The following is an 18602-nucleotide window of genomic DNA, read 5'->3' as shown; positions in this document are numbered from 1 at the left end:
CCCTAAGTCTTTGTACTAGAATTACTCAAATTACCTTGCCTTTCATTGGTATCAGTATCAGTGGAAAATCATAGTTTATTTGAATGTACTGTTTCCCTTCTAGATTGCAGTGGTAGAAGAAGATGGCCGGGAGGACAAAGCAACAATTAAATGTGAAACTTCTCCTCCCCCTACACCCAGAGCCATCCGAATGACTCACACCCTCCCTTCTTCCTACCACAATGATGCCAGGAGGTAAGACCACCTGAGCACACTAAATACGGATTCACAAATATCCATTATCCCTCAGTGTCATAATATATATTCCTATGACATTTATATAAAAGTTGTATTTGAGTCATAATTCTTCATCAAGGTATTATCTTGCTCCCTTGTAATTCTTGTTACAAACCAAATTTCCGTCCTTATGTCAAATTTTGAACGTTGAAATTGTAAGGTATATTAAATAGGTAGGTTTCATTAAGTAGCCAATGAAGAGAACAGAACACTCTATTCAGACAGGAAAAGAAGTTTATTTGCAGAACTGCTCCCCCCACCATGGGTGGTGGAGAGGAATGGCTGAAAAAAGAGAAGGGGAAGAGGCCACCCAACCATGGGCCAGGACTTATCTAGGCCAGGGACAGGAAGAGGTGTAGCTAGGTAGGGGAAAGGTGTGGCCACACTGGATGCGGATGTGACCTCAGGTTCTGGGACCCTCCTAAGGTTAGATGGGAGGCATGTGACCAGAGGTGGCCCAGGATGTGACCTAGCAGGAGGAGAAGGTGACTGCTTCCAGGTGTGCCAGTTACCTAGGCAACAGATACTGGGAAGAAACTTAGCCAAGAGGTAGGGAGGTGGCCCTGTGTAGACCTTACAGAAATTAACTGTGTCTTTTGTAGTGTTGTCACTACATATTATACATGATGATATTCCCTATTGTATTTTCATTGTGCTGAGGAAAAAACTTAAGAATAACAACAAAAAGCTAGAGGGATTTAGGAAAAGACAAAATATTAATTGTAAGTGTAAAAGAAATTCAGGTTTGAAATGTCCATGACTGTTTCTCATTTGTTTTTAAGAAACACACATAAATTTAAGAAACAGGTAAGTGCACTCTGTTTATGAAAGAATAACTCCTTAGGCCAAATTATTAGAATAATAATACATTTAAAAAATAAATAAATAAAAATAAGCATTCTGCTTAACATACTAAAGGAAAACATGTCAAAGGGTAATATTTCATCAGCCATTGAAAATATTAAGCCGTGTGTTGGTGGCTCACGTCAATAATCTGAGCTTCTCAAAAGACAGATCTGAGGATCTCAGCCAGTCTGTGTAAAAAAGTCCGTGAGACTTATCTCCTATTAACTACCAAAAAGCCAGAATTGGAGTAGTGGCTCAGGTGGTGGAGCAAGAGACTTGAGTGACAAAAACTAAGCAACAGTGCCCAGGGCCTAAGTTCAAGCCATAATATTGGCGTGTGTGCATGTGCGCGCGCACACACACACACACACATACACACACACAGAATTAAAAGGTAGTAGAGTCTTTAAAGTAGGCACAAGTTTATTTGAAAATGAAAGGAAAGCCATGAAAGTAATGAGAGTTCCCAAACAGAGAGACCCCCAAAAAGGAGTCCAATGGAGCTGTCTCAAGAGTGGTTATTACAGTATGGGGCTCCTCCCATATCTCTGGGCTATGTGCTGATTGTGTCTCTTAAATATAATGTTTTAATGGTGCATACTTTTGAAAATAAAGCTTTTGGAGCTGACAGACATTTCTCTTTTGACTATTATTAAATGTTAACTTGAAGAAAATGATACATTTCAATATATATTTCTTCCGCATGACAAGAAAACTAATTATATTTGAGCATGACAAGACATTGCTTTTGAATTTAGAGATTATGAACTCAAATGAATGTGAACAAGTAGAAAATTATACATTATATCATCAAATTAGAAACTACAAAAACTTATAGTACTATATATTGCAGACCTATTAATACAATGCCAAACACCTTGACCAGAAAGTGAATCTACTCCAACTATTTAGAAATCATTTCATCTTACCATGTATCTAAGAGAATATTGCGAGTGATAATTAAGAAATAATATACACTGATTACTACCCTTATGATGTTTTCTTCCAGAGTATAACTAAGATGATTTTAGAATTGAGCTTCAAATGTATGAGAAAGAAAGGAGGCTAGGAGAAACTCCAGTAAAGCCATAGGTTATGATGGCAACTTCAACTTCACAATTAGCTGATGACCATCTACTTAAAATTAAGAAGAGAGGGACCCATGCCTATAATCCTAGCTATTCAAGAGGCTGAGACCTGAGGATCACAGTTCAAAACCAGGCCAGGCAGAAAAGTAAGGGAGACTTTTATATCCAATTAGCCACCAGAAAACTGGTAATGGCACTGTGGTTCAAGCAGTAGCTCTAGCCTTGAGTTGAAGAGCACAGGAACAGCACTCAGGCCCAGAGTTCAAGCACCATGACTGAAAAAAAAAAGATTAGGAAAAAAATACAATAAAGTCTGATGAAGAGATATAAACAATGTGTCAAATACTAAATAATATGACATTTACTATTTAGTTATTAGACCATCTCAAGACCATCCATTTATGTGGTCTGGTGTGATAACACCAAGAATAAAAAGGGAGAAAACCTTTTGGAACAAGAAGACATGTTCATACTGAAAATGTGGCCAGAGGAACCATGATGCTCAGGAAACTACATTTCAGTATCTTAAGAGGAAGCTGGGAAGAGGGAGAAAATAACATTCAAAGTCTCTTTGTTCCTCCTTTGTACATTTAAAAAGGAAGCAAGTCTTCTGTACCGTGTGCACCAAAATGAACAATTGTCCTTTTTTGTGTGTTTTGCAGTAGTTTATCTGTCTCTCTTGAGCCAGAAAGCCTTGGGCTTGGAAGTGCTAATAGCAGCCAAGACTCCCTTCACAAAGCCCCCAAAAAGAAAGGAATCAAATCTTCAATAGGACGTTTGTTTGGGAAAAAAGAGAAAGCCCGTCTAGGGCAGCTCCGTAAGTATGCAATGTGTATGTTTGGTGGCCCACTATCAGCACTTGCTTTTGTCCCTTGTAACTGTTCATCTACCTTTCTTTTTTCTTCTTTTCACGTCTTCACTTTCCTACCTGACAATATGTTCCGTCGGCTTTGTAAATCCAACTCAGCTGAGTAACTGAATATAAGTTATCCTGAAAGAACATTACAAAACCTCCAATCCTTTCATTTCTCTTAATAGTTGGAAATTACTTAGTGCTAATATTTGTGAAGCCACAACAACTCTGTGAGGCACCTATGATTACTGACCTCCTCGTTTATGAGTAAATAATGTCTTAGTAATTCACAGAAATCATATTAACTTTAAAACAATTGAGTATACTGCTATCTCATCTTGTCTATTATCTTTTGAGTGCTGAGGGTTTGAGCCTAGAACCTGGCTATGCAAGGCAAGTTCTCTACTGCTTGAGCTATATTTCTAGCCCTTTTGCTTTTACTTTTATCTTATTTTTATTTTTTTATCTTTACTAGGTTTGAAGTCAGGATCTCTCACTTGCTAGGTGGGTGCTCTACCACTTGAACCACAACCCCAGTCCCTGGTTTTGCTTTTTTGAGACAGTATCTTCTCAGTGTCTTTACTCTGGGTGGCCTTGAACTCATCTTCCTGCTTTTGTCTCCTAAAGCAACTGTGCATTACCATACCAGGCTCTGAGCAAGAGTGTTTAATTCCATAGAGGAGCAGAGGGAACGTACACACTTTTGTCCTTAGCTAAGGACAAACTACTGATGAGAAAAGCAATGATAAAAGGTTTAACGATGGAATTTTTCAGAAACCATTCAGAAAGTAAACCAATTCTCTTCAAGGAACTGAAAATAAAATATCTCTATTGGAAATAATAATTGAGCAATAAGAAACACACACATACACAGACACACATACACAGACACACATACACAGACACACACAGACACAGACACACAGACACACACACACACACACACACACACACACACACACACACACACACACACGCATAAGCAAGCTCCAGAAAATCATATACATAGCAAAAGACATTAGTACCAGGACTTGACCATTACTTTGGAGAAAGTATCAATTTCAACTTGATTTTTGTTCTGAAGGGTGTGTCCAGGTTGCAACAGGAAGACCATTAAAGCTTTTCTAACCCAGGATTAGAACCTTGTGATGCCCAATGATGCATCAGACCATGCTAATACTCTTTCTGATGTGTGCATACAAATGCAATTCATTTCTTCCTATCCATTAGTATGGAAACATTCTTCTGGGCAATCAGTGTTTTAACAATCAGGGGGAAAACAAAGGAGGGGGTAACAATGCTCAATAGGAAATGTACTCATTACCTTACTTATGTAACCGTAACCCCTCTGTACAGTATCTTTACAATAAAAATATATAATTTAAAAAACAGTCATTGCTTGAGCTAGGGTAGAGTGGTAAAGCACTTGCCTAACATGCATACAAACCTGGGGTCAATTCTTGTCCTGCAAAGGAACAACTAAAATGACATGCATGATCCTTCTATCTCTCCCCAATAATAGCTTATTACTCCCCTACCCTTAACATCCAAGATGAGGAAGATGAGGTGACTGCAAACCGCTATCCTTTTAATTTGGTCACCTGTCAATTACTTTATAATCCACCACAATCTGAAATGTACACAAATACTACAAAACTCTAGAAATATGTATCTTTAGTTAGCACAGTTATTAGGTTAAGACACTGAAAGCTAGCTACCAAGAAAATTTGAGCCCGTACTAATATACTCAAATCATATTTTATGATAATGCTCTCTGAAGGCCAAAGTAATATGTCTGAAATGAGAGCAGTCTGCTTAAAAAGGATGGCCAAGTATTTGGCTACAAACATTGGATGAAGATACAATAACTGATAGTTTATTGGAAATGGCAGAGATATGTCAAAACAATGTTAGGAAGACCACCAGATAAATGAATTGGCATTTGGGAAAACTATTTACAAGATGAAAATCATATAAATACATTGGAATAAAATGCCGGTTGCTTAGTGTGAATAGAATGTACAAATGAATAGAACTATCCCCATACTCTCATTTTCCATCTATTAGTTATACAACGGGAAATTGTATTGTTACATCTCCACCCATATTTATACAACATTCCAATCAATATAATCTCCATGAACCCCCTAAAATAAAGCCCCCCAACAGGTTTTCTTGTTTCACTTTTCATCGTTGCAGTCTTATTTCAATAATACTCAACTTCCTTCATACCCATGCCAGCACAACCCCTTTAACTAGTTCCCTTTCCCCTACAGAGTGTATTTCGGCCTCCACCCCTACTCCTTCTACCCTGCTGAGCATTGATTTTCCCAACTTCTCTGTGCTGTTCTTGTAGGAACTCTCATTTTTTACTTTTGTCTTCTTACTTGAAAAGAAAGAATTCACCCAGAAAAGACTTGCTAGCAGGAGGGCATCAATATCCAGATTGCGAGGCTTAAAAATACCAGATAATTCAAAATAATGTCTTTATTCCCATTTCAAATGAATGAACTTGTGCTAAGCCTTTGTTAAGTACGAAGTGCCACCAATGAGCTTTAGGAACATGACTAAGATATACTTATTGTTACAAAGAAGCTTTCAGTTTACTGAGAGTATATTTTTATGCAGAAGGAAATAAAACAAAATTAAAGTTCAGTAGAGATAGATATCTACATAGATATTGACAGAGAGAGAGAGAGAGATCTGGCCCCTTAGATTGTTTTCTAGACTATCTGTCCCCGCATCAGGACAACTGGGAACACTGTTTCTGGACCCTAGTATTCATCATGCATAAGTAGTTAGAATAGAATACCTTATAGCTTGACTTTCCATTTTATCTGAAGGCAATAAACAATTTTGAAATAAAAGAAAATTAAGTCTGGTTAAATATAGCCACACATTGGGTATGTATTTATGTATATAAATAATATTATTATATACAAATATATAAATATATGTAAATGCATATATAAGTAGTATAAGTATATGCAAATATATTCACTGAAAGAAAGGAAAAATCAAAATTCAACAAAGTAAACACCAAGAAAGGGGTATTTGAAGGGAGTGAGGTGGAGTCAAGTGGAAAGAGTTGGACAAATGGAGAGGAAAAGAGGGAGAAAATGCATTAAGAATCCAATATATAGAAAATTAAGAGGAGTGAAGGAAGGGGTTGGAAGGGGAGAGATGGGTGAGAATATTGAAAGGGGTGACATTGATCAAGATATATTCACAAATTGCTTTGTTAAATGGTAACTCCTTTGTACAATCACTTCAATCTAATTTTAAAAAGTTAAATAAAATACATAGTTCTCTCAGACTAAGCTCCTCTCCCCCTTGACGAAGCTTCTCAGATTCAGATCAGGGAAGGCAGTTAGCAAACTGGCTCTCAACATCCCTGAAGACATGAGTAATGAAATAATTAGGTGGAATTAATAGCTGGTTAAATAATCATCACCCAATGGTGCAGGTGATCGGAGTCACTCCATCTTCAGGCTTTCTAATTGCAAAGCTCACTCTTTTGCTGGTTAGCCCTTCTCCCTTCTCCCTTGGTCTTACACATTTCGGCACTGTAAGAATCTGATTAGCATCTGTTAATGATGGGTATGAGTAGGAATCATAAATGAAACATTGGTGCTATCCCAAAGACAGTATCTCAAAATGTAAGAGGGGTCCAAGCTATCAGACTTTCAAAGTAAAATGTTTCTTTTTGTTTGTTTTGGTGATTTGGAATAAGTGTGAAATCTTAGTAAAATAAAAACAAGAAAAGCAAAAAGAGCACTCTGAGCATGGCTTTAGCAAAAGAGACCCTACTTGGCAAGAGTGAAGTTCTGAAGTCTTCAAATCCCTGTACCTAAAAATAAAAGTATATATTATAAAGTAAGAAAATAGAAATGCTGCTTTAGCAAATTTTTTTTCACATAAACAAGGGGAGGAACATATGTTAAAAGTTTTTGTTTTGTATATTAAATTTTAATTCCATTTATGGCTATATGACAGAAATTTAATAGTACAAGCCCACTGAGTTACTATGATAAGCACAATTCCATGTCAAATATATTTCAACAAATGTGGCTGAAGAATAAAATAATGATGTAGATAGCAGATATCCCTGAAATGTCCATCATCATGTAATCTGTCTGATGAGACAGACTCTCTCATCAGATTGAGAATAATAACCACAGATTAAATTGTAGAGTTTATAATCTGGCTTGGCTGAGGTGATCCTCAGGTAGGTAAGTATGGGAAATGAACCTGGCGTTACAGGGGTAGCAGAATCGATTCTGGGGGAAGGGAGGAAGGCCTCACCTGAAAATGAGTTAATTGGTCTATAACAACTACACTTGCTGGCAGTTTGCCCACACTTTAGAGAACTATCCTGAATGTCATGATTCATGAGTTTTACCTACTTTGTGCCATATTCTTCTTGGTACTTTTCAAACAGAATACAGCCTCAATAATCTATTAAATCCTTTGGAAACAAAACTACACAAAGAATTTCAGAGGACTTAGTAATTCTAATTTCTTCATTCATTTCTTTTGTAGAGGTTTACTCATGAAATGAAAAATACCAATATCTAATTTTGACTTTCAAAATACAACTTCCACAGATTGCATTGCTAAAATAAATGTTCTTTTTCATGAAAAAGTTGAGTTCTTGAAAAAAAATCAAATTATAAATTGCTAGTTATTTTATTGCTGGGAATAATAGTAATAAAGCCTAATTCATCTAACATCTATCATTTGAAAATATTGCATCATTTATAGAGTGAATAAGCCTTTTCAATCAATCCCCAACAAAAATGTGTGGACCAGTGGAGAATTTTATAACCTTAAAGTGAATCATTCACTTTTGTTTCTATGTGAAGAGAGCATTTATATTATTACTTGCAGATATGAATAATAATTCATGGAAGTATACTAAGACAAATACACAGAAGGGAAATAAAATAAAAATTTTCACTTACTATATTTATTAGAAATTTTCACATTTGGACAGGTCTCCCAGGATTATTTTGGTCAGCCAGTGAGTATTTTTCCTAATGAAAATATTCCATGATAAATAATGACTTCAGTATTATGTCATAATGAGTAAAATATGTCATAATGAGTGAAATAAATTTTGGCTATAAGCTCCAATTAGATTTAGATAAAAATCAATGTTTCAATTAAAGGTATTTTCTTAAAATTATTCAGTTCACCAATAAGATTATTAGGCTACAGGATTAAATTATATATACTGGAATAACATATTAATGACTTCCAGTATCATAAATTGTCAAAAGAAATTGTGGAAAACTGAGGCAAAAAACATGTTCTATTCCATTCTAGTAAAGAAAAAACATATAAAACCAAGACTTACAAGTTTTAAGTAAGAAAGTATTCATTGCAATCAGGGACAAGTGAAAGTTGTCTTTAATAGTTTTTACTGATAAGTTGGTGACTTCTTTTTGTTGTTTTTAATGGTCATGGGGCTTGAACTCTGGGCCTGGACACTGTCCCTTGCTCTTCAGTTCTACTGCTTGACCCACAGCATCACTTCCAGTTTTCTGGTGGTTAATTGGAAATAAGAGTCTCACGGGCTTCCTTCATTGTCTGGCGAGCCTCAGATCTTGGCCCCCCAGTAGCTAAGATTACAGGTTTGCTCCACTAGCACCCAGCTAAATTGGTGACATTTTGAGAGTACTCTTTTTAAAACTATTGGCTTCATCCCTCCTAAACTTGAACCAACTATAGTTTAAATCCCTTCTATTTATATGTAACCATACCTTTGTCTACTTAAAATTAGAGCATTTTTAACTTGAGATGACTTGATAGTTTTTCATATACATAAAATATGAAAGAAAAAACACACCAAACTTATAAATTTTCATTTTACAATTACAAAAGCTAATTTATGAATCAATTACACTTTTAGAATTCTGGACTGAAATAATTATACTGTGAAAGTAACAGGTCTATATTTAATACAGACAATTTTTTTCTTCATGTATATATCTAAGGCTAATAATATTAGAACTAATTAATAACTTCTTGATCTGTTAAGTAAAAATGTGTTTTCTGATCAAGGTCTTTTGCAGAAAACCTTAGAAGTTTTTTCAGGCATTATGAAATTTAAAAATTAACCCTAAACCCTATCTAGAGTATAACTGAGTTTCTTGTATAAGTCAGACATCTGATCAAAACAAAATTCTTTACCATATGTAACATATAAAGAGCCTTTAGAAGTCAGCAAATACCTGGCTTTTCTCTACCTCAGAATTTTAAACACTAATTAACTTTCTGTTTAACAGTGTATAATTTTCTCATTATATATGTGATATGGTAAATACTTTGAGTATTAGGGGGAAAAACAAATCATTAATATTATACAAAGATGCACTCTGAATTTTCCATTATCAAAGTAAAAAATTTGACCTGAAGCTTGAGTATTGCATACTGAAGTGTTTGCCAGTGCACAGGCCAAATTGACCATTTTGAACTTTTTCCACATTTATATTATTGTGTAAGATAACTATACACCACTAGTTAGTTCCTCCTCAAATTCCATTCTTTCACTGTGTTTTTATGTACTTAGCTGTGTTGCCTTATTTATGTTGAGTTGGAAATATAAATTTCCTAAAGTAATGTGATATTAAACAGTTAACTCAAACACACTTTTAAGAGTATAATGTTAGAATGATTGAATGTGTATGGATTAATGTGAGCAGTTACTTCTTCACAGGAGGTTTTATGGAGACAGAAGCTGCAGCTCAGGAATCTTTGGGGCTAGGCAAACTTGGAACTCAAGCTGAAAAGGATAGAAGACTAAAGAAAAAGTAGGTTTGGAAACCTTTCTTTTTTTTTTTCCATTGCTCCTGTATTTATTCTTTGTCATTGTTTGCAGGGACTTAAGAAGAGACTAACTGGAACCAAAACAATGCCAGAGTTTTCATAGTATTACCTAAAACACAATGCTCATGTTTTCTGATGATAATAAGCCATAGTTTAAAATGAGTATAAAAATCCTCAGCTGATAAAGAACAGCTTTTATAAGTGACCAAAACATTTATTTACAAACTCAAGAAAATATACTATTTAACTTTGTGTTTTCTCTCCAGACAATTATAAGCCTTACTCTTTATAATGGGGTGTGGAAGAAGAGAAACATTTCTCTGATTGAATATAAACTTATTTTAGACTTATAGCAGACTGCTTTGCATCTGTCAGGAAACTGATAGTTTATCTTCATTCATATATAATATGGAACATTTAGATGACTTACAAAATCGGCAAGTTTTAGTTTCAGCAGCTGTTGGAAGGCAAATGAGCCCATAAATAACTTATTTTTAGGATACATAGTAACATTTTGAGGGACAAAATAACAGCCTTAGAATTTTTTTCTTTAAAAATAAAATTTTTCATCATTCCAGAATCCATTGTTTAGTTATTTGTTTTTTTTCTCATTCTCAAATACTTACTACGTTGTCTTTATGTTCAAATTTCCCTTCTTTCCTGTGAAAGAATATTTATGGCCCTAGTCATCACTCTAAAGATATGCCCTATGGTTACAACACATAATATTATTGCCTTCATAGATTTCCATTTTGCTTGAGTTGTAGTTTTTTGTGAATAATAGGAACAGTGTATTTATAAGTTGTAGAACATCCCACTAACTTGTTTATTAGTCTGTTACTACCAGATTGAATAGGGGAAAAGATCTTAAAATAGTATTTCATGAATAAAATCTAATGCTGTTATATTCAATGACAAATAGTTCTATAGAAGAACTAATCACTCAAAATATATGAAAATATCACAATTTGTTTCAAGATTTTAATTTTGTTTAGTAAAATCAAGAAATTCTATATGTGTGTGTAGCTTTCTATGGAGAAAACGTGTAGGTTTTTCTTCAATAGAGATTTTTTTCAATTAAGTACAAGGTGAAAGAAATATGAAAAATTAAAGCCAGCCTGAGTATTGTAGATATATTCTATAAAAGTTACACTTATTATATTAACCAATGATGTCAATATGTCCAGCTTTCAAATTTGAATACAAGGTTAACACTGATGTAGACACTATATCATCTGTTGGTTGTTGGGGCCAAGTCAATCTTTTTTACAGCTCCTATAGTAGAATATTTTATTTATGCAATCATTTAAATGCAATTATTTCAGGTGTAGCTATTATTAAATTTATACTCTATTAGGCTGATATATAAATTTTGTAAAATTAGTTATCAGTTCCTAAGTAATCTCACAGTCCAAACTTGATCTCACCATATTTCTACAAGTGTTTTGTTTCCCAACATGTTTTGTCAAGATATATTTATAAAATGAATTATATAGAATACTTGTCATCTATACTAGACTACTAAGAACATTCCATTAGGCAATAAGTGCTAACATTTCTTCAAGTAATTACTTCCTATAGAATAATGTTATTTAAGTTAATAAAGCCAACAAGACAAAGGAGAGTCAAATAAAATACAAAGTATTTTCTTGACTTCGTTTTTTTTTGTTGTTTTGTTGTTTTTTGGGCTATTCCATAAGAAGCATAAATAGGTAGCTATTTTTTCATGAGAGATAAATAAATAAATACCAATGATTATTCAGGATTTGCTTAATAAGATCTTTTTGTTTCTGTTATCAGAATGTGATGTGTTTTCGTGAGTTTCATTAGCTAAGCAAAATAAATTATTCCTAAAATATATGGTTTCAAGTTTTATTTCTTTTTTAATGACTCTTAAAATTGATAGGTTGTTCATAAACTTTCTTATGTCTATAGCTTCATTTAAACAATTCCAGTTTTCTTTTTATAAATGACAGCATGTTCTATTTCATTATGTTTTAAGGAATCATAGGCTTACCTTTGTCTAAATTTTATTTTTAAATTTTCTGATATTTTCTGGGATTCTTTTAAGTTATATGAAAATCATTAAAGCTATTTTACTTTAAATAAGTAAAAATAAGAGTTGGGAAGGGGCTCAGTGGTACAGTGATTGCCTTGCATGCACGAAGCCCTGCGTTCCATTCCTCAGCACCACATAAGCAGAAAAAGCCAGAAGTGGTGCTGTGGCTCAAGTGGTAGAGCACAAGCTTTGAGCTGAAGAACTGGGGGACAGAGCCCAGACCAGAATTCAGGCCCCATGACTGAAAAAAAAGTAAAAATAAATAGAGAATCACTTTTAAAATGTTAAATACTATGTTTCTTATGAAGAGTCATAAGTAGTTTCTAAATTTCTGTCTTTTCACAAATGATGTTTCAAGATTTAAAACTGTGTTCACTATCTCAAATTTCATATTGCATATTCTTCTGTCCCTGGAATTAAGCAGAGCTAGAAAATAATTCTTACTTTTAAACTTTTCTAGAATATCAGTTATCTAGAATTAACAATCTGTGGCTTTAAATTTAATTGAGAGAAATCTTTAGAGGAGCTAATTATGACACTTAAAAACCATACGGGGGAAAATAATTTCAGAGAGCAACATCTGAGACATTCCAAATCTTTGCAAAATTTAGAGAGTTGTAACATTGGCAGTCTCAAACAAAGGTGTCATTTGAAGTATACTTACCATCTGGAAAATTTAACATACACAGGTGAGAACAGTTTGAAAATATGTGTTTCTATTTTAGTCTTATTTTTCCCTAGCTTTCTGATACAGACATTCATTTTACTTACATTCCTGACTTTAATCCCCAGATTGGAAATAGGAAATTAGTAATAGTAGATCTAAAAATATTCGCATTTGTCAAGAAAATCTTTTCTGCTTTTGTCTTCCTGTCTTCTTTTCCCACCGTAGTTGTTATTTTAACAGAGAAATGTCTAACCTATGTGCATACTGACTGTTCTACCTCATCTTACTTGACCTTATTTTTGCTTTAATTTTAAATTGTAACCTCATATATTTCTCTGGCAGAATATTAAATATATTTCAGACCTAAAATAATTGTATCAAACTTGAAACTTACCTAGGTTAATATTTTTTATCTTCTCTTTTTAATTTAACCAGTTTCTCTCTCTCTGTCTCTGTCTCTTTTATTCTTGTAGCCAACTAGTGTAGCTTTCTTAAAATATGAGGGGAAAACTATTAACAATTTATTCTTTTATATATAGTCTCTATGTTAACATTGTGATTCTTCAGAGTTTTCTCACTATGAGCTCCCTCTGGTGGTATCTTGACTCAGATCCTACTCCTTGTCCTATGTTTAATTTCAATGGACTCCAGGTATCTTTACCTATTCAACAACAACGAAAAAAAATCAACATTTTTCCCTTTCAAAACAACTGATAATTTCATCACTTTCCTTTTGTTCTTATCTATTAGAACTGAATCCTTGTCTCAACTCTTCAGCCTGTGTTTTAAGAACAAAAAGACACCTAAAACTAAAAGAGCTAGGACAGCCAGTTAAAAACAACCACAAAAAATATAATTTAAAAAGAAACAGTATTGAATAACAGAAGTCACTTCAAGATAAAAAATTTACATCGGCTAGTCCAACAAAAAGGAATAAATTTCTAAGTAAAGTTCAACTTCTCTAAATTTTATGTAGAGTCTAGGTTTGTGAATTTTATAGTCCTTTCTGGGATTAGAATTTAGTTGATGATAAAGGAACCAGGAAGTTAGAGGTCAAAATGTCAGCTTTTTCTCATAATACTTTTATAACAGTGCTCATATATGTGACATATGTGTGTGTGTTTGTGCACATGAATCTACATAGTCTTCTACAGTACCAAACTTTAAAAAAAAATGTTAACTGACACAGAGTAGCTTTCAGTCATAGTGCTCTAACATCCACTGAGATAAACCACTTTACCTTTAAAAATAAAATAGTAATATTATGATTCAAATGTTGAGACATGAACTATTAACATAAATGAACATTTATGTCATTAACATTTTTGTCTGAAGAAAGAAAAATTTAGTATCTGGCTTAATTAAGTATCTGGTTAAATTTTTATTATAATTTCATCAGATTTTACCCTGGCATCACAGAAAATACTTAGCTGTCAGTTTTGTATACATTCATCAGTAGAAATGAGTTGAGAGAGTCTAAGTTCCCTGGGTCATCAATGACCATGTAGTTTAGACCTCAAAATAATTGATAATTTCCATAAGTGTACAATTTTAGTGTAAAACAAATTTGTCTCAGAATTTTGAAGTTACTAATCATCTTGTTTCCAGTTTTGTTTACTATCAGTTGGTTACCATGCTTTTTAAGTAAGCATTAATTTTCTTAAAATAATTTTTTCTCTAGCATTTTTAAGACCATTTTGCTTTGCCTTTGGGATTCTGAAACATCATTAAAGTGTCTATTCAAAATTTTTATGTTTCATTTTTTTCTACTGAAGAGCTGTTAGAAGGTTGTTTGACATTTATATCCATAAAAGATTTGCATTTATACTAAGTTCAAGTTCAAATCCAAGAAGCTTATTTTATTTTATAATGAAAGTGAATTAAGTGATACTAATATGTCTAATTCTCGACACACCTGAATAGGCAATGAACATATTAAAAGTGACAGAATATCCAATGAATACTTATATTCAGAAATACAAATCATGAACTCTTTGACTTCATTTTTTAAGTGCTAATGTTATATCCTGACTTTTGTTTTGTTGGTGTTTGTTTGGTTTTGTCTATTGTGAGGCTTGAACTCAGGGCCTGGGTACTGTTCCTGCGCTCACTTTGTTCAAGACTAGCACTTTATCACTTTGAGCTATAGTATCACTTCTGGTTTTCTGGTGGTTAATTGGAGATAAGAGTCTTACACACTTTCCTGCCCAGATAGGCTTTGAACTATGATCCTCAGATCTCAGACTCCTGAGTAGCTAAGATTACAGGCATGAACCACCATTACCCAACTTTTCTCCTGCCTTTTAAAAATTACATTTTTTTGTTAGTAAAAGACAGGTATATGCTGAAATCTTTCTGTAAGTTAGGCATTGAATTGAAAGACCATGGATTTTTAATATACTGAGTAAGTTATCACTTTCAATCTTGAGCTACAATACTTATAATGTATTATTATATGCTAGAATTTTCTACATCCTTCTACAAGGATAACAGGGCTAAATGAACATGTCTTTCATACTTGAATCAATACTTCAACATCATTAAAATGAAATTAACATCCTAGCTCAGCTTTCAGCAGCTTCCTCTCTAGAGAAGCAGTTTTATCCTTGGAGCATGGTAGTCACAGTTAATCAGTACCAATGAATCTTAATGCTCAAGCTTCAAAGACATAAAAGTGAAGCTCTATAGATTTAGTTAATTTATTCCCCTCAAAATCCTTAGGGTCTCTTTCAGTGCATAATCTTTAATGTTTTGAGATTCTACATTTTTAATCTTTGCCATTTGGAAAGTTGAGTGTGCATATCTCTAAGCAGAATAAATGTCACTGAAAATATTCATGCTGCAAGGTATCAAAAAAAACTCCACAACATCTGCAATAAATATTCATGAAGTGCACGTATGTCAAGTTTAACTTATAAATCAGAACACACCAGAAGTCAATTTATATGATGTGCCTTTTCATCTAAAAGCTATACACATGGAGAGTAAACATTTGTTTTCTTCACAAAAAATTTGTTTTGTATGTTGTTCCCAGAAGTGCGAGAGTGACTGAAATGTTTTGTATTGCTCGTAAATCCCCACATTATGTGGCTCCCATTGCTTTACTATCCCTACTTCCCAACTGGCGTTTGATGTGGTTTTCCATTCTTGGTAACTATTGCTTGCTTATGATTCACTCCCATCTTCTTGTATATATATATATATATATATATATATATATATATTTTTTTTTTTTTTTGGGGGGGGGGGGGGGGGTCCAGTCGTGGGGCCTGAACTCTGGGCCCGGGCGCTGTCGTTCAGCTCTTCAGCTCAAGGCTAGCGCTCTACCACTTGAGCCACAGCGCCACTTCCAGCTTTTTTCTTTTTGCTTATGTGGTGCTGAGGAATCGAACCCAGGGCCTCAGGCATGCAAGGCAAGCGGTCTACCACTGAGCCACCTTCCCAGCCCTCTTGTATATTTTTGAAAACTTCTTTTTCAGTTCCTCCTCATCTTTTGTATGGTAATGATAAGAACATCTGTTTTGTGTATTGACTGCACACTTTCCTCAATGAACAATTATATGGTAACAGGCAAATCACTGTTTCATTAATTGTATACATATTCACTTTTTTCCTGAGAATTGGAGGCAGAATTTGCTGTTTTCATCCACATATGAAAAAGCACAGAGGTATACAAAGTGTAGATTTCAGAACTCAAATCTCCACTGGATTGTTTAATGTGTCAGAGTATGGACTTAATTTTAAATTCATAACCCAATTATAATTGGATTTTTACTCTCTATAATGTTATATATAGGGAGTGAATAAAGAATTCCTGTTTGTTTTTTTATTCTGAAAACAGCAGAATCTTATTCTTCTAGAATTTCTTATTTGCCCCACACTCCGTCTATCTTTGTATCATCCTTTCACAAACTAACCTGTTAGTTTTATCATCACTTCCATAGTGATTCCTCACTAAATCGGACACTCCTCAAGGCCAACTGAATCTGGTTATCACCTTAATTTTTCTCTTACCCATTCAGAGAGATGAGTCCTTCCTAAGAAGTGCTATCATGTGTTTAGACTTCTTTCTTTCTCAAGATGTTACTTGTTTTCTATCCTCCCTTGAACTATTTCATTTTCTTTCTTTTATTTTTTGTGCCAATCCTAAGACTTGAACTCAGGGCCAATATGCTGTCCTTCATTTTTTCATGCTCAAAGTTGGTATTCCACTACTTGAGTCATAGCTCCACTTCTGTCTTTTTGGTGGTTAATTGGACATGAGAATTTAAAGGATTTTCTTGTTTGGGCTCATCCTGAGTAGCTAGGATTACAGGTGAGAGCCATGAGCTCCCAGCTTTTCCCATTATGTCTTTACTTAATATTTCACACTCATAACAACTTAAGCCACTAAGAGTTTATTAATTATTATTATATAACTATTCATTGGGTTCCATTGTGTGTCTCATCCGCAAGCATCAATGAATTTCATTCTCCATCACACTCTTCAGAATGTATGTGTTGCTGGAAAAATATAGCAGGGAAATCTGTACCAGCTTCCTTTGGATATTTCACCCTGACCAATAACTATCATGTTTTTCTGTCTATTGTTGCTTTTCTTGCTGGAAAGTCTTCTGCCTTTGAACATGAGTCTTCTGCTGGAATGCTTATATGAGAAAGAGGGAGAGAGAGAAGAGAGAGACAAAGACAGAGAGACAGAGAGAGAACAAAAGAAAGCAGCAACTCTCTTCTTATTCAAGACCATTCCCTTCTCAGTTTCTAGATTATTTCGTTATGGTTTCCTTTTCTCTAAGATGAGAAATAGTAATACTCTGAAGCTTAATATTTTGAAAGAAGTATTTTTTGTTCTACTTTTCTACTCTAGCTACTATCACTTCACTGCTCACTTTGGTGCTATAATCTGATTTAAAAATATTTTAATAACCAAATGAACCTTAAAAAGCAAGACCAATTATAAGCCACATATGAAACTCATGGAGTGAGCTTCTTCTTGTCTGAAACTTCAGATCCTAAATTCACAGATTTATGAACAGAGAATGGTACATTTATTTGTTAGAAGATATGAAAGATTGAAGCGAGACAATTGAAAGGTTTTAGGTTTTAGGTTCTCACCTGAAATATTAAACATTTATTAGCTGGTAATAGTCATATCTGGATGGATGCTAATATTCCCAAAGAATGTCAATAACTCTATTTGGTCTTATTAGTTAATTAGTAACCTAATCTGTTCTTTTTTTAAATAAGTTTTTATTGTGAAATACTGTACAGAGAGGTTACAATCACTTGAGCAAGGTAATGAGTACATTTCTTATGAAAAACATTCCCACAAAAATTATTTTGTTCTTACATACAGTGGTTTTTAACTGAAGAATATTTAATTTTGACAAATCTCTCTTCCTGTTATCCTAATCCTGACAGTTGGCAATGAAGAAATAAATAATGTAAATATATGTTTATAGAAAAGGGTGTATGGAGATTCATGAGATGAAAACTTTAAAGCTTTACGCAGAGGAAGAACTTCTCTGCAAATTCACCTTACCTTCTATGTGCAGCTTGTATTGCTACAAATTTTAGAGTAGTTTATGGATGCAGTAGTTTATGTCTTCTTTGTAACAGACTTTTGAAAGCTATGAGATGAAATACTTAATATTTAAAGTGAGGTAGCTGCTCAGAACTGATTTTAAATTCATTGACTATACAAATGCAGAGAGGTCTTAAGTGATATGAAAAATCAGTATAAATCTGTACACAAAATCTTTTACAAATTGAGAAGACCAAGATATTAGAACTCTGAGTAATACTTTTCAATGTGTGTTTCATATGGGGTTTTGTTATTGTTTAATTTTTTGTAGGTTGTGGGGCTTGAACTCAGGTCCTGGGTGCTGTCCCTGAGCGATTTTTGCTCAAGGCTATCTCTCTTTCACTTGGAGCCACGGCTGTACTTCTAGTTTTCTGGTGGTTAACTGGGGATGAGTCTCATGG

At 33.9% G+C, this 18602-nt stretch overlaps 1 protein-coding gene across 8 annotated transcripts in view; it reads left to right on the top strand.

Annotated features, from left to right (window-relative positions):
* Ppfia2 (protein tyrosine phosphatase, receptor type, f polypeptide (PTPRF), interacting protein (liprin), alpha 2) overlaps positions 1–18602 on the top strand; it is a 347260-nt gene that overhangs the window by 288411 nt on the left and 40247 nt on the right. For 6 of the 8 annotated variants that reach the window (XM_013019213.1, XM_013019222.1, XM_013019241.1 and 3 more), the window contains 3 exons: positions 104–234; positions 2873–3027; positions 9785–9878. In XM_013019213.1, coding sequence (XP_012874667.1) covers positions 104–234; positions 2873–3027; positions 9785–9878 — 380 coding nt within the window. Of the gene's footprint in view, positions 1–103; positions 235–2872; positions 3028–9784; positions 9879–18602 lie in introns of those variants that run through there. The other 2 variants (XM_013019195.1, XM_013019258.1) reach the window with 2 other exon arrangements.

The sequence above is a fragment of the Dipodomys ordii genome, unplaced genomic scaffold (genome assembly GCF_000151885.1).
Source record: "Dipodomys ordii isolate 6190 unplaced genomic scaffold, Dord_2.0 Scaffold3, whole genome shotgun sequence".
Classification (NCBI taxonomy): domain Eukaryota; kingdom Metazoa; phylum Chordata; class Mammalia; order Rodentia; family Heteromyidae; genus Dipodomys; species Dipodomys ordii.
Note: the sequence above shows the minus strand (reverse complement) of the source record. Positions and strands in the feature narration are given on the sequence as shown.